This window comes from Notothenia rossii, assembly GCF_949606895.1.
Source record: "Notothenia rossii genome assembly, chromosome: 1".
Classification (NCBI taxonomy): domain Eukaryota; kingdom Metazoa; phylum Chordata; class Actinopteri; order Perciformes; family Nototheniidae; genus Notothenia; species Notothenia rossii.
Genome location: NC_136912.1, coordinates 70,912,280 through 70,928,138, shown reverse-complemented (window position 1 = coordinate 70,928,138; position 15,859 = coordinate 70,912,280). Strand labels below are relative to the sequence as shown.

The following is a 15,859-nucleotide window of genomic DNA, read 5'->3' as shown; positions in this document are numbered from 1 at the left end:
GAATGAGGGAAAGAAAAGGAGAACAAGGGGTTCTGGATATTAGATCGAGGCAAAAGAGAAAGACTCTGACAAGATGTGAAAAGGGTGCTGATATGTCAGCTGTTATTTCCTTCCTCCTCCTGCAGCTCTCTCTGTCAGAGCGGGGCTCGTCTGCAAGGAGGGGAAGGAGGGGAGCCCAGTGAGGGGGACATTAGCCCTCCAGCACTCACCAGAAGCCGCTGACGCTCATCAGTCTAAGAGCCCTCCAGCTATGGCATGGCATCATCTTAGAAATGACCTTGATTGATTGGTGCCAAAGACCTCCCATCATTTCCAAACAAGCCCTAATGAGTTTTAATGCATGCTTTCTAATAGATATGTTCTAACTGGCGTGAATATTGCCATATTGAGTAGTCCTTTTCAATTAATTAATCAGTTTAGGACTTGTTTAAGTGGTATTAAGTCATCTGTGACCTTTATAGGACCAGAAGGTAATTATTTCAAGACCTCTATAATACTCCATTCCTTAACAGAGTCCATCCCTCTCACCACTTTCATACCGAACTTTGCGAGCCTGTATTTTCAAATTAACTATTTTTTCCTGTTTTATTCAAGGTTTTGCGTGCAAACTTTTGCAAAAAGGGAGCTCTGAACACATTGTTTAGGTGTTGATCACCCTGTTAGCACATATGATACTGTATCCTGCCAGTACCTATTTGCAGTGGCTAAGTAACTTTAACCCTATAGCCTACCGTATCCTTAAGAAGAAGAAGATGGACCTTTATTGATCCCCCAAAGAGCAAATTCAGTTTTACACATGCGTTTGTTGTTATACATACAGATACACACATATGCATTTTTTTTACAAATACACACACAGTTATATATGCAAACATGCACATGCACATTGAGAGGTAAGAGTGGAGGCAGCCAGTATAGCCGGCGCCAGTGAGCAGTTGGGGGTTTGGTGCCTTGCTCAAGGGCACCTTGGCAGTGGGCCAGGATGTGAACTGGCTCCTCTCCAGTACCAGTCCACACTCCTTACTTCTTGGTCCGATCGGGACGTGAACCGGCGACCCTTCGGTTCAAAGTCCTAGCCCCTACAGACTGAACCTACCAATATGTCAACCTAACAATATTAAAACAAACTACTTAAAAATGTTGAAGTTTCACAGTGTTATGCTGATGATTGAACGGACTGTAAAAATAAAATAATATCTATAACCAAGAGAGTTGAGTCCTAAAAAGCCAAAAATTCCAGCTCATGGTGTCATCCCTGTCACACACATCTGAGGATATTAGTGTCATTTTGTGAGATGGGACAGTGAAAATCGTTCTTGTTTTCCCTTTTAAATGTCACAGGGTTGGGTTCAGCGCTGACAGCCATAAGTCCACTTGGCTCAAATGTGAAATTGTTTATAAAACATAGCTCTCTGTGAGCCTTACTGTGCCTTTGACATACTGATATTCCGTGACATTTTATCCCACAAAGTTATTTCTTTTGTTTACATTTTACTTTTGTTTTACATTAGTGGAATTGATTCCTAAAGGCATTGCAACATAATGGTGCTATATTTCATGATTTGTTTGGCTGTGCATTGTAAGTAATTAGAGTTGTCGCAGTGTTTCCACTGAAAACTGAGATCATCCTTTTATGCATGAGGAACGTATTTCACATTTATTTAGCAAAGCTCCCAAAGACAGAGCCATACCGGAGTGTATCATGAAAAAGCGTATTTTTCATTTTCACCAGACTGAGAGCTATAGTGGACAAACAGGATCTTGCCCCTCTGAAAAATTGTTTCTACTGTACAATTAATACGTCTTCTGGTTTTGATTATAGTAGCAATGTCCTGACGTTCAAAGGGGTTCATCATATCCTACATTCTGGTCAGGGTTGAAAGGAAATAGCATGTTGTTTTTCTGCTTTTAATGAATACTAAATACAGTGAAATCCTGGATCTTTACAATATTTCCCAGTGTCAGGAAATGTTACCCCATGGTTGAGTGAACAAAATGTCAAAGTGGCTTAGCTGTAAGCCAACATAGCAAGTATGTTTATGGTTCTGTGGACCAAGTTATATCTTCACCAAAAGCACGTCAATAGATCATAGCTGCTGTCAGCCACATCTATGATCTATTGACTGTTACTGCATGTACCGCCAGCGCTATTACTAATTCTGCTGCTTCCATTGCCATGGTATCGAAACACTGAAAGGCCTTCATTTAGTTCAAAACATGTGGAGATAAGATATTCAGCAATCAAGCACATGTTTCAATCGAAGCACTCATCATCCAATTAGACAGGAAGCGGCAGATGGCCGCATGGCAGGGACAGCTGGTTTTGAGGTTCTCACAGTGTGTCTGTCCATCAGCGTGTGCTGCTCTTGCTGAAGCCCTCACAAGTTTGAGGCTGAGACTGTCACAATTGTCAGGAATGTGTCACGAGCACCCTGCATCACTGAGATGAGGTGTTATGTTGAAAATGTTTGATAAAGCAACAGCTCCATCTAGTGTTATGGGGTGTTTTTCATTATGGCCATGCTTTTAGTGCTTCTGGCCCAAAGGCTTCTTTAAAAACTTCAGATGCTTGATTACAGTGCGATGTTTTAACACTCTGTTGTAATCTTACCATCAGACTGCACTGAGAAATATGTGTTGGTGCAGTAAAGTTTTGGTTAGTTAGTTAGTTTACCAATTCCATCTAGTGGAGTGAAATGTCCTCTTAAATACAGACTCACTTGATTGAGGATCCAATGTTTGAAAGCAACTTACTAAAGCCCTACTTGTATGTGTCTCTAAGAATTTTATTTGGTAGAATAAAATAAAGTATTTGATCTGATATTATATTTTAAATTTGAACTGGGTTTGCTGTGGTTCACAATGTATCAGTTGGTTATTTGGTCATTGCAAATGTATCGGGTAATTTGCAACCCTAATTTGAAACCCTTGAAAATACTGAAATACACTGTCACCTTAAGCCTTTAATTCAACACCTTTTATTACTCTTCATTGAAAAATAATTTAGATAAATTAGATTCTTAAAACAAATTTGGTGAATATGTCGTAGGGAATCAACATCAAATATATATACCTTGAAAAGACAAACTCGTGAATTGAGCCAATAATGTGTAAAGGACATAATTTAGTCTTTTGATACAAATTAAGTAATATTAAAATTGTCAGTTTTTAATGTTGTGCTACCTTAAAATAGGTCCAACTACATTTCCAATGAAATCTCTAACAACCACAATGGAGGGTGGGAACAAAAGAAAACCAAAGAAAAAAAAACTTGAACCTCCACGTAATTTCAGTTTGACGCAATGAGAGTACTTTTATGCCAGCATACTACTGCATACATATGCTTATCTGAGCCTCACAAACACCTCAATATACACCAACTCCCTCTCCACTCCATCCCAACACACACTGGCTGTTTGTCAGGCTCCCGGCAGCACAGAGAAAGAGAAAAAAGGAGATTGTAAGAAGATGGGTTTGGCCTGTGAAGCGTCGGGAATCAATGCATCCGGGCTGCTTTTGAACACTTACCATGTCAGATCCTGCAATGCAGAAGCAATGTTGAACAAAGGATAAATAGGTTAATTGAACTATTAAGCGAGGGCATGCACAGGAAATCGAAAAACCCAAGGGCAATGCACAAAATAAAAGATTCTCCTTTTATAAAGGTGATTTAAAAAAAGTATTTCCTGTAGATTAAGCTCGTATATTCTAAATGTGCTTTGCTGTTAATGTTTTTGGAAAGGGTTGGACTAACCTCCAAAAAACTCCTTGTTTTACAGAGCAGTGTCTACCAGGGTACCGAGCTTTCGCAACAGTGTATTCACTACAAACTCTAATATCGAGCCGATGCTCTTGACACACAGGAATATGCTGTCATGAGCCTTTAGATGTCCTTCAACATGCTGGGGTCTATTTGGCCCTACTGCGCACAGCAGGTAATATCAGACATTTACCTGCCATTGCCTCCGAGGGCCCCCACTCTGTCCTAGCTATCATGAAGCCGTCTGACACTATCTTTACCCATGCATTTAAAGGCGGAAAGGAAGGGGGAATGGAAGATAGAAAACCTTTGATCATCACTTCATTCCCACTACGGGCTAGAGAACATTGCAGAGAAAAAAAAGAAAATGTGGTAGTCTGGCTCCTCAAAATGAGAATGAGGTCCATCTCTGTCTGCTGTAAATTAATAGGAATACGACTGCAGGTCAGAGATGATTAAGAGCGTAATAAGTCCAGAGAGTAGTAGAGGATGGAAGGCACTGTGATCCTGGCAAAGCTTTTTGCATTTGTGTTGTCTGGAATTTTGGTTACAATATATTTAGCTTCTTTTAAAATGGCAAACTTAAGAGGAGGAAGAGTAGTGCTGCTATTACTTGTGTTTCTACAGCCAGTGCAGCTTTTAATAATTACTAACACTAGTACTGTTATTATTTGGATTTATGATTAAAGGATTGCCTACCCAATTTGGTGTCCTTAGCTTCAAGTCAAACTAAAGAGGCAAATAAAAAACATTGATAAAGCACATGGATGAAAACACAGGTTCACTGGTGCCTTGTGGATACAAGTGGTCTGACCTTTTTCTATTAGTGATTCTACAACATTGAACAACAAAAGAACAACATGTAAGGGGCATAAGAATTCTACATTGACAGTGTAAAGGTCAAACTGTGTGTTTCTCTATCTCCCCCTTACAGCCATAGTCACTGAGCATTGCATACTTGAAATCTGACAACATTAAACTATAAATGCCATATAAATGAAAATATATAATATTTCCATTGCCAGTGACCTTGATGGTGAGAATTAAGTTGTGTGGACTGGCTGACAGTTTGAGCTGAGGCAGAGCTTTCTGTTGACGCCCCACTGGTGAGTCATAATTCGCCAATGGATATTTTTAACTTACAGACTACAATAATTCTCATCTGGGAAATGACTGCGTTGCTTATTTCTTTCCTTTACCATTAACAATTTACTGCCAAGCCAGCCTGCGATCTCCAAAAACTGACTTTAAAGTTATTAACTTGTTATTTGATGACAGTCGCAGAGACAAAATGCTGAACGTTACATTTATCTGATCACATGAGCTACTCTGGAAAATTGAAATTTGGGTTCATTGAATTTAGAGCTTAGAGATATTTATGGATGTGTCCAATCCATACATAACTCTTGTTTTTATTTAGCAGCCTGAAGAATGTGCATTAAGTATTGTGTAATCTTTTCTATTATTGCAAAGCAGTGTAAAAACATTAAAGGCATCATTCACATGTATTTCTCGTGTGTGTGGGGCAGCATGGTGGTGCACTCATGCATATTCCTCTGCTTGACTTCCACCTCTTCCTCAATATCTGCAGGAATGACGGTGTTTTGTATAAAGACAGAGGAGGAGACAGTATTTATTATAACCTGCTGGAGCCCCAGGGGCTTACCACCTCATATTTCATCTTAATGTTTCTTCACTCACAGGCTCCCATTTTTTTCCTGTCTCGCCGCAGCCAGGAAAACTTCAGAGGAGAGAAACAACAATGGCAAAGCAGGTGACTCCGTGTTCACAGTCAGTCTCACCTTGGCCTTATCTGGGGCTCCCATATCTCAACAGATTAAACTGCCTAAATTAGACTATGCTCTCGCCGGACGCAGTGAGACGTCCCCCGGGAGCTGTTGAAGAACGATGGGGTTCTGTGGGATCCGGGAGTGTGGTAACAGGCCGTGCTGGGTAGGACATTATATGCCGTGCCATGCTGGTTGGGTGGGCCCCACTGTGCCGATCTGCATCTATGGTTTCTTCTCCATGATGAGGCCTATAGAGCCTTTTATGACAGAGTTTCTCACAGGAACTTACAAAAACCTCACTACAGAGCAGGTGAGGTACTGAGCTATGAGTTCAGATGTCTGTTGAACCATTGGTTTGATCAGTTTTTGTTTAGCCGTTACTGTAAAAATGGTAACTTAATCCTTTGTTGTGTTGCTGTTTTATATATATTATTAAAAAAAACGACTTCAAGTATAACATTTGAAATTCTGTCTAGGTGCTCAGAAGTTTGAAAAAAGCAAATTCAGCTTTGTCATTAACAGGGTTAAAATTATAAATTAAGTTGAGTGTCGCCGTAGAGGCGAGATCTAGGTACAGAAAGTTTATGATCTCTGTAATCGGACTACGAATACCTAAAGCAAATTGCAACTTCATTTATTACTGGATTCCATCATTGTTATAACAAGATTTGTTTTTTTGTTTTTTTAGAGAGGCTACAAGTACTGTGCGAAAAGATTCGCAGCAGTCTTGCCAGTTGTTATCCGTATATTTTATCAAGAAAAATGTATGAACTAACCGACAAAACAACCATCACTCTTGTGTCTCAATGGGAGAATGTGTCAATTAGTTAGGCTAGTTACTGTTTGAACTAAAGCAATCACATGTTTTGTTAATAATTCAACATGTTGCCCTAGAGGAAGCATTTGTATTGTAATATTAATTGCCTTTTTCATAATTTAACAACATTTTATTTTCTCTCCATATATGAAAATATAATGTACAGCCGGAGCAAACCGATGTCAGCATTAATAATGCAACATCAGTGGAGCGATCCTGTTTACACGAGTGAATTCAAAGTTTTTGGTGCAGACTGAGGAGAACACCTCACATAGTGGCATTGCAAAGTAAGAGGATAGGTTCCTTCACACCTCTGCAATGACGATCACTTTGTGATGCACAAATGATGGAACGTAGACACAAGGTGTACTCATTTCATGCTGAACCGTTTATTTTGCAAATTACCTTTTGAAACTCCTGAGTGCCTTTTGAGATTTCCTATGAAGTCCAACTAAGTTTGTGAACAAAGTACAGATCACATAATGTATTTATAATTTCATAACCATACCAACAGAAAGCTCTTGAGAGCATAGTTGTTTCAGGTAAGACTAGCACTGAGCTGATATATTCATATAATTAACTGTTCACTCAACACTCAATCGGCACTCTATTGAAATCTAAAGGATTAGGAAATCAAACTTAATCTTAAAATTAAATATCTTAAAACACTTCAAGTAATACGATACATTTAGGGGAGGGATGGAGATTTGAAATAGCACCACTGCCTTAAAAGCCATCTTTGAATGTTGTTTTAGTCAAAGTAGGAGGGAAACACAAAACAACAACTTCATGGGAAAAGCAATTTAAGAGCCATATTTTCACTTAAAGGAATTTGGCTTTCAAGCTGCAGCCACTTTGTTTATTTGAATAATATTATAATGTATCATCTTGTCTCACTTCGAGCTTAATTTGTTCTGCTTCCTGTTCCATCCTGTACATGCAAAGATTCATTTTTCCCTGATAACGAATAGAGTTGGAACTGTATGTTGCGTGCTGCTCTCATCCAGTACTCTCTCAGCACTTGTGAATCATTTCCCCCAAAAATAATAAGGTCTTTGTCTGCCCTCTTCTATCCAGGTGAATAGACAGGTGTATCCTGTGTGGACTTACTCAAGCCTGGTTTTCCTCATCCCAGTCCTCTTGGTGACAGACTTCCTCAGGTACAAGCCTGTAATCATCCTCCAGGGGCTCAGCCATACCACGGCATTTGTGCTGCTCCTAGTTGGCTCGGGGGTCCGCTCTGCTCAGTTGGCCTTCTTCAGCTACAGCATTGCCATGGCAGCAGACGTGGCCTATTTCTCCTACATCTACAGCGTAGTTCAGCCCAGCCAATATCAGAGAGTGACCAGTTATGTCAAAGCGGCCATACTGCTGGGCTACTCTGTGGGTGCTCTGCTGGGTCAACTGCTTTTGTCGTTGGGTGGGGTGTCCCTGTATTGCTTAGCTATTGTAACTCTTATTTCTGTCACCATATCACTGATAACCTCCTTGTTCCTGCCCATGCCTAAGACTACCGGTAGTTTATTTCTAAAGGGTAGCTTATCTGCACAACAGGGAAGCTCAGGTGAAGACAATCAGGAGTCAGGAAGCCAAGATGCGTGGGTGAAGAGCGTGATAGCTGCAAAGCATTTTGGGACGATGTTCAAAAGGCTTGCATTGGACTTTAGGAAATGTTATTCCTCTGTGGCTATGCTTTTCTTCTGCATATGGGCATCTATGGGGAAATGCGGCTTTTACCAGGTCGCAGGGTACATCCAGCTCCTCTGGGTCTATATGGAGCCGGGAAACTTCACAGCCTTCAATGGAGCAGTGGACGGCATCAGCACATTGTCAGGTAACTAATGCACCATTGTTACACTTTTATATCATGCCGGTTGCCTGGAGACCTGACAGCGATGATAAGACTTCTGCTTGCAAAGATATAGCCAACCTCATAACTCTCACTTTTTTCATTTGAGCTGTTTTACACATTCGACTACAAAAATAATTGAAGAACTACACACAGAGAAAACACAATCCCTTTCTATTATCAGTATTTTGCAAACCCCAAAAGCATGGCCGACAATGGGAGCAACATTAATTTGACTATTTAATTGCCTGCTCTCATCCCCAGATGGGTGAAGCAGCTGCTGCCATCCAGCTAGTACACTTTTATTGATTATAGTACTGATACATTCCTGTATTCCCCCAGAAGCCAAAGGCAATTACTCTGTGTAAACCACAACCAGCTGTATGCCTTTCACTTGTAAATGTTTCTGCACAACATGCAGTCAAGCTGTAGGGCCCGGTACCTGATATTTCCCCAAAGATTCCTCTTGTATTCTCCTCTGTTCCACTCGTAGAAAAACCTCCCTGAGGAAAGAGACCTGGTTGAAACCGATAGGGAAAATATGAATATGGATTACCTGCATGATAATATATGGCAGGAAAAGAACAACATAATTTACTTTTTTTTCTCCTATCAGTTTATTAATAATTATGTGTCCTGAAAAATATATATCTTTTGCAGCTCATTAGGATAAAGATAAAACCAAATGTGTATGCAGAAAACAGAGTTATGTTCTGTTGTATAGTTTTTTAGAGTATTATTTTCAAGGAGAAGTAGTTTAGAGGAAACCTAGCTATTTATCCAAGGTTTCATGCAGTTATTATGAATCATTTACACTTCAAACGAATATTTAACTTTAAGGATACTGTATTCATGACAGTTTCATTTAGTATATTCCCTTCCCCAGGTCAGGAATGTCCAAGGTATTAAATGTAATTTGGCCTGCAGAATACATTTCCGTATATATTCAGGCCACAAACTGGAATACAACGCATGCAAATTCAAATTGTACTCCCCCACATGTAACACACATTATCTGTTATCTAATCAGCATGCAAAGACAAACACAGCATGAGGTTACATATATTCATGTTTGCCACACATATTACAAAATGGTGTGATCTGCATACAGCTTTTGTTTTAACCTTTCAGAAAAGCAATTCAAGTGAAACTGATGATGTCAGTGTGATACTGAGGATGGCATTAGTTAAACAAATACAGGAGAATGCTGTTTGTGTCCCGTATGCAATCAAAAAAAAATGCTAGGTAAATTACGTCATTTATTTAAATCCAAACCTGTTTGGATTCGTATTAGTTTTCCCTGTTTTATTTTTTCCCGTCTAGATCTGTCTTTGGTTCCCTGTTTTATTTTGAAAAGTGTTCACCCCCCGTCTTGTCTGTTGCTTCCTGTCTCTGTGTTCACCTTGTGCCCCTCTGTTTCCTCCTCCCTCCCCCCATGTGTCTTGTTGATGTGATTAGTTTTGTGTGCATTTAAGTTCTGGTGTTTCTGTCTGTCGTTGTGGGATTCTTGACTTTGTTGGAAGGGTTTATGTTCTGAGCGACTTTATGTTTTGTCTTGCCTTGCCTAGTTTTGACTTTGTTTACCTGGCCTAGTTTTGGAAATAAGGGATTCCTGCTTTCAACATATTTTCTGCATTTATGTCCTGCGTACCTTGCCCTCCAGCCGTGACAAAACCAATATCTTCTTCAACACTTTACAAAGTAGCTTTCTTTACAAAACATTACCAAGTGTCTTAAATGTACACTGTTACTGTAACACCGTGCTAACTGTGGTAATTGCTTCACGTCTGAGGCCACCCAATGTGTTAGAAAATAATGCTTAGGGTATAGGATTCAACTTTTCGCACTTGGTCAGCCCTAATCCTAACCCTGGTAAGGTTTATGGATATAGTTAGGGTTAGGGTATAGGGTTAGGGTTAGGGCTGACCAAATGTGAAAAGTTGTAAATTAAAAGGGGTTGATACCAATGACTAAAATGTAGGATATCTCTATCGAAATTGGCTGCATTGTTTTATAGATGACCATGTTGATCCAGTTAGTTGGTCCAGACGTTAATACTACCAGACCGATTTCAGTATGAATTGCTCCCAGTGGACAAACACTAATAAGTTCTGGGAACTCCTGAAGTTCCCCTTTTAGTTGCATATAGAATTGGTTAAATTATACTTTACGTGCAAAAATGAATCCAATTAAACTGGGATATGTGCACCAATGTGGTATTTACCACAAACTCCTGCTGTGTGAACATACTGTAGAGCCCAGCTGCGTTATTGATCTCGCTCTATAAAGCTGTACAGCAGGCTCCTGCTGACCCCGCAAAGACTCCAGTTTGACACTGCTGTGAAAAGAACTCTTATTGTTCAGGCTCCATTTGACCCCCCTCTGTTAATCAGAGCCAAGGGGATTGATTAAGTATGTCTTAAATACACACAGGCCCGGGTGAGGTCCATGTTGGACGATTAGCACTGATTGAACACGAATGGACGAGGACTCGAAGGAAATGTACACATTTAAATGAGAGCAGCAATTATACCCAGCTCTTTTATATTCGAGTAGATAAAGAGCTCAGGGTGAATGGATCCATTTCCCTGGGGACACAGGCTTTCACCTATTTACACTCACCTCAATGAATGCTAATCAGGTTTAGGAGTTATTCAATCTCCAGCAATTATAAAACAGGTTTCACAAGGCAGAGGTCGTTATAGTTTCAGAAAATGTGATAAACACATAGGAAGTGAGTTAAGGTTATTTCTAAGGAAGAGAAGTGAGGAGACAAGACCAGAGAGCATTTCAGAGGATACAAAGAGGAAGAAGATCCCCCAACTGTACATCCTTTTACATTTGGTGAGAGGAGCCTTGTGATGTGGCAGGGTTGCACTGTGCCACCCTGTGGCTGAAATAAGAAATGCTGATGTTTTTAAAGTATTACTATTAATACTATATAAATGTTAGACAACACTATCAGAGAGGATTATAGTAATTATAGTAATAATATGCTTTGGACAGTCACAGTTGTATGTATTGATGATTACATATGTTTCTAAAATGTGGGTCTAATTGAAGAAAAAGTGTTCGGCATAAAAAAGGCAGCAAAAGATTCAAATGAAGACACATCATGCGCACTAAACAGCTTAGATGTATTAATATTATCAACAATCGAATACTTTTAATATGAGTGGCTTGCGAAGGCTTATATTATATACAGCAGTTCTCCTTTGACATGCTTTCTCCAGGTTATTATGGTTGTCTTGTTTGGAACCATTTGATATCCAGGCAAAGCCATATCAAGGTTTACATTGTTTTAACTTCACCACAGCAACCAACAGATACAAAAATTATAATTGTTCCTTTTTTAAACAATATGGTAATGGATGAGCCCCCATTATCTAATACTAACTTAAGTATTTGTGTTTATGTTAATTACTGATCATCTTATTTCGTTTTTCTGTAGTTATAAACATTACCATTACAATCAGGAGAGACGGTTTTGATGTAATTATACATATTTATTACCAGGAATACACAAATACATGTAATGGAGTTTTGGCGATTAGGTCCCGTTGAAATTCCTTCATGTTTGCAGAATTGTGGAACGACCACAAAGAGGTTTGACATTGCTTTATTAGATTATTTTGCCCACCATGCCTTAAGTTAAAAGATCTGGCCAATAATTAGATAAACAGCATAATAAAAGTATTTGAAGTCTCTAATTAGTCTGTTTTGCTCCACCTTAGTAATAATAATAATAAAGCTTTATTTATATAGCAAAATGCTTTATACAATGACATATCACAAGTTAAAAATAAAAAACAGGACTTTTCCCTCAGATTATTTTTTAAGAACTGTAAAAGGTACATGCAGTAAAATATACAATTGTATCAGGTTAGTAGACACAAGGAAGTCAAATGTATGAAAAAAGACAACTGAGTGGATGCAACAATATAAGATATAAAACCCCATAAAACAAAGTGAACATGGGTACAACAGAAGAAAAATAAAAACGTAAAATATAGGTAAATAATAAAGACCAATAAAGAACATTTAAAATGGGGGGTTGCTAATAAAAAGCTAATCTAAAAAGATGTGTCTTTAGCTGTCGTTTAAGTACTCCATAGTAGTGCACTGACTGTGATTGTGCTGTCCTTTAGGAGCTGCAGCCACTGTTGCTGTGGGACACATGTCTCTGGAGTGGTCCGTGTGGGGGGAACTGGTCCTGGGGGGTTTCACGTTCCTGATCGCTGGAGCTCTATTCCTTATGGATTGGACTGACAACATCTGGATCAGCTACTCTTGCTTCATCCTCTTCAAAACTATTTACATGCAGCTCAGCACCATCTGCACGTAAGAATGCATTGTGGATGTCAGCAGCCTAATTTGCATATACTCAGAACAAGAAGAAAAACTGTTTAAATATGTGTATTTGTTCAAAGCAATAAGGAGGCAAAAAACATATTTGTTTCTCTTTATACTATTATTTATTTTACTTTTTACAGCATGTCTTCTGTGGACAACACTTTAATATTTTAAACAAATATGCAATATAAGGTTTTGTGATATAATAAAATAGTAAATTATCGAAACAATTATTTATCATTTGATGAATATTGGACATTTTAAAAACTCTACTTACTGCTTTTTTTCCTCCTCATTTTCTGTCAGCTTAATATTTGATTTTACATTAATAACGTTATATATAAATATGTTCTGCTTCAGTCAGTTCTCTTTTATTTGAAGTAAAGAGAATGATTTAAAATGAGAGGAAGGAAGTCCCAATGTTCCCTGAAAAGGACATGGTTCATTCTAAAAACGAAGTATAATATATTCAAGACATTCATGTATAAAAAAACAACATCCCAATGAGGAAAATATACTATATATATATATAATGAAAACACTGATGATTACATCACTAGCCCATAATGTGGGATATTTACCTTTATATTTACAAACAAACTATTTAATCAAAACTGTGTCAGACAAATTTATAACTTTCACTTTATTTCTTTCAGCTAAGAATGGCAATTCTGGTATTGGTCACTCAATACACCAAGGTGGTCCAGTCTGAAATATCTACTATAAGATTGATTGCCATCATGGCCTTCAAAGGATGCTACTGTATGACTCCAGTGATCCCTGACATGTCTTCTGGTGCATCCATTGACCTTTTTAATTTGAATTGGAATTTGTTCAAAACGATTAGATCGTATGCCATTACGTTTGGTAAAGATATCCCAAGAAGATAAACCCTAATAACTTTGGTAATGACTTATCCTCTTGTAGCACAAAGGTTTGCCCTGCTTTGTTTTACAGCTCTGTTGGACATTTTATGTGCCATAACTGCCCTGGTTTTAAAAGGTAATACCTACTTCAGAATAATTGACAGGAAACCATCGAAAAGGCGGCTATCAGGTCAAAAATATTGTCTATGACAAAATATCTGCAAAACTAATGAAATCCCAATTATTCTTAGCTAGACTGCCTTTAATGCTAATACACATTTGTTTGCACGCTAACACCATAAAGTAAAATGGTGATATAGTTAATAGTACCTGCAAGCTAAATAGCATAATAACATCATTTTTAGAATGACAGCATGGTAACAAAACATTCCCCTCAAAGCGACATCGGGCTATAAACAGCATAATTAGGATGATATAGACAGCAACAGCTTACGGATACATTTTGTTGTGATTAATAATTTGTTATACTTGATTGTCCTTTACTGTAGGCCTTCCTACATATAAGTATAAATGACTTTCATGAGCATCTAATTTGTGTAATTCCCAGTTTCCAGATAGCCAAGACGCTACAAAGGGAGCGCTATGCTTTGGTATTCGGATTCAACAGCTTTGTAGGCACAATCCTCCAGAGTCTCCTCACCGCCATTGTCATCAACACAAAGTCTCTGAAGCTAACCATCACCTCGCAGGTACAGGTACTGCAGTACATACATGTGTAGGTTCATGTAGTTAGCATATGCTTTATTTATTTTGGTTTTCACGTTTAAAGAAAACATTTAATTATATAAAACTATAAACTTTACTTTGCAGATACATGTGTACGGAATAATAACACAATGATGCTGTTTTAAGGGCATTCAATACAAATATAGAGAGAGTCATAACATCAGAGACAAAAGGAAATGATTGGATTACTTAAATTGCAGATCGACAATGCAAGTCATTTTTTCATGTCTTTGCAGTTCCTCATCTACGCCTCGTACTTTGCTGCCATTTCCCTGCTGTTCACAGTCAGAGGTGTGTACACTGCGCTCCACATGCAACGTCCTGTTGGAAGCAGCCAGACAGAGGGAGACAGCAACCTGCCAGAGGCCTCGCGCCTGTGAAAACGCTCAGAGGAACATGAGAAATGTTTCCCATACAGTAACTCATCAATTATCGCATGAACAGAACACATGTTAGGAGATGCTTACATACATGAAGACATTAAATCCAACAAAAAGTGACTTTGGTTAAGTTTTGTATCAGTCTGTCATGAGCAGGAATTAATAATCCATTCCACAGATGTGCTGTGAATTTCATTAATTTCAAGCCCTAAATCTTGCCACTAGAGGTCACTCCCTGCACAAAGTAAAACAAAAAAACACAGCTCTGAGGTGGTTTCATCTGAACCCTAAAATATTAGATAATCCTTATGTATGTGGACGTTTTCAAGGTATATACAAATAGTATGACATAATAAGTTAATTATTCAAGGTTTGGACATTAACAGTTGACCATTTCAGAAATGTTTCCAAATACTGACATGTTTGCGTTCTACATTATTTCAAATACTTAAAGGTAGGGTAGGTAATTCTACGGTGGCTGGGAAGTGCAATGGACAATTACAAAGTGTGAAACACTTTAACAAAGCTTGAGACAAATTTACATTTTATAAAATAAAATTACATTAGCAAAAACACCAAGGAAAAAAAACTTTAACATTAACGAAAACAAATTAACAAGATGCAAAACACTTTTACAAAGCTAAAAACAAATTTACATTGTATAAAACACTTTTACCAAGGACAAAACAATTTAACATTAACAAAAACAAATTAACAAAATGCAAAACACTTTTACCATTCTGAAACACTTTAACATTTCCCGAAACACATTTACAAACCAGAATCAAACCGGAAAGGGAATGTACATTGTACCGGAAGTGATGTGACGTGACGTGATTGGCTCAAATTTACATTTGTTTTGGCGGAAAGACCGAAGGTACGAGTGTGTTTCATACACAGTCTATGGTGTGTTTATGTTCGGTAAACATGTTTTGTCCGTTTTGTGGAAACAACCTGGGACAAGTGACACGGTTTTGCCTTTCGTGTGGAGGATCTCTGGAGTGTTTAAAGGACACGGACCAGACGGGTGTACTAAGCGCACAGGGGACATCGAAACAGCCGGAAAATGCTAAACAAAGTAAGTGTAGTATTGCGCTAGCTTTGTGATGCTAATGTAAGACATGCAGTAAATAAAAGTGCAATCACAGTTTCATATCAGTCAAATACCAATCCATGTCTTAACGGAATAGCAACGCATTTAGCTAATATGCTAGTTTTTATTTTAGGCTTTCCGTAAACCTTAATGCAGACTTGCTATTGCTGATTGTTGGAGCTGCTAATTTTTATATTTTTATTG

At 38.3% G+C, this 15,859-nt stretch overlaps 1 protein-coding gene across 1 annotated transcript; it reads left to right on the top strand.

Annotated features, from left to right (window-relative positions):
* Positions 1-5,668: 5,668 nt before the first annotated feature.
* LOC307014080 (thiamine transporter 1-like) lies at positions 5,669-15,237 on the top strand (the record flags this gene model as incomplete). Its single annotated transcript, XM_079641786.1, has 5 exons — positions 5,669-5,860; positions 7,445-8,201; positions 12,365-12,557; positions 14,004-14,145; positions 14,419-15,237. 5 exons carry the CDS (start codon positions 5,669-5,671, stop codon positions 14,560-14,562), a joined length of 1,428 nt encoding a protein of 475 aa, XP_079497912.1. The 3' UTR covers positions 14,563-15,237.
* Positions 15,238-15,859: the final 622 nt, after the last annotated feature.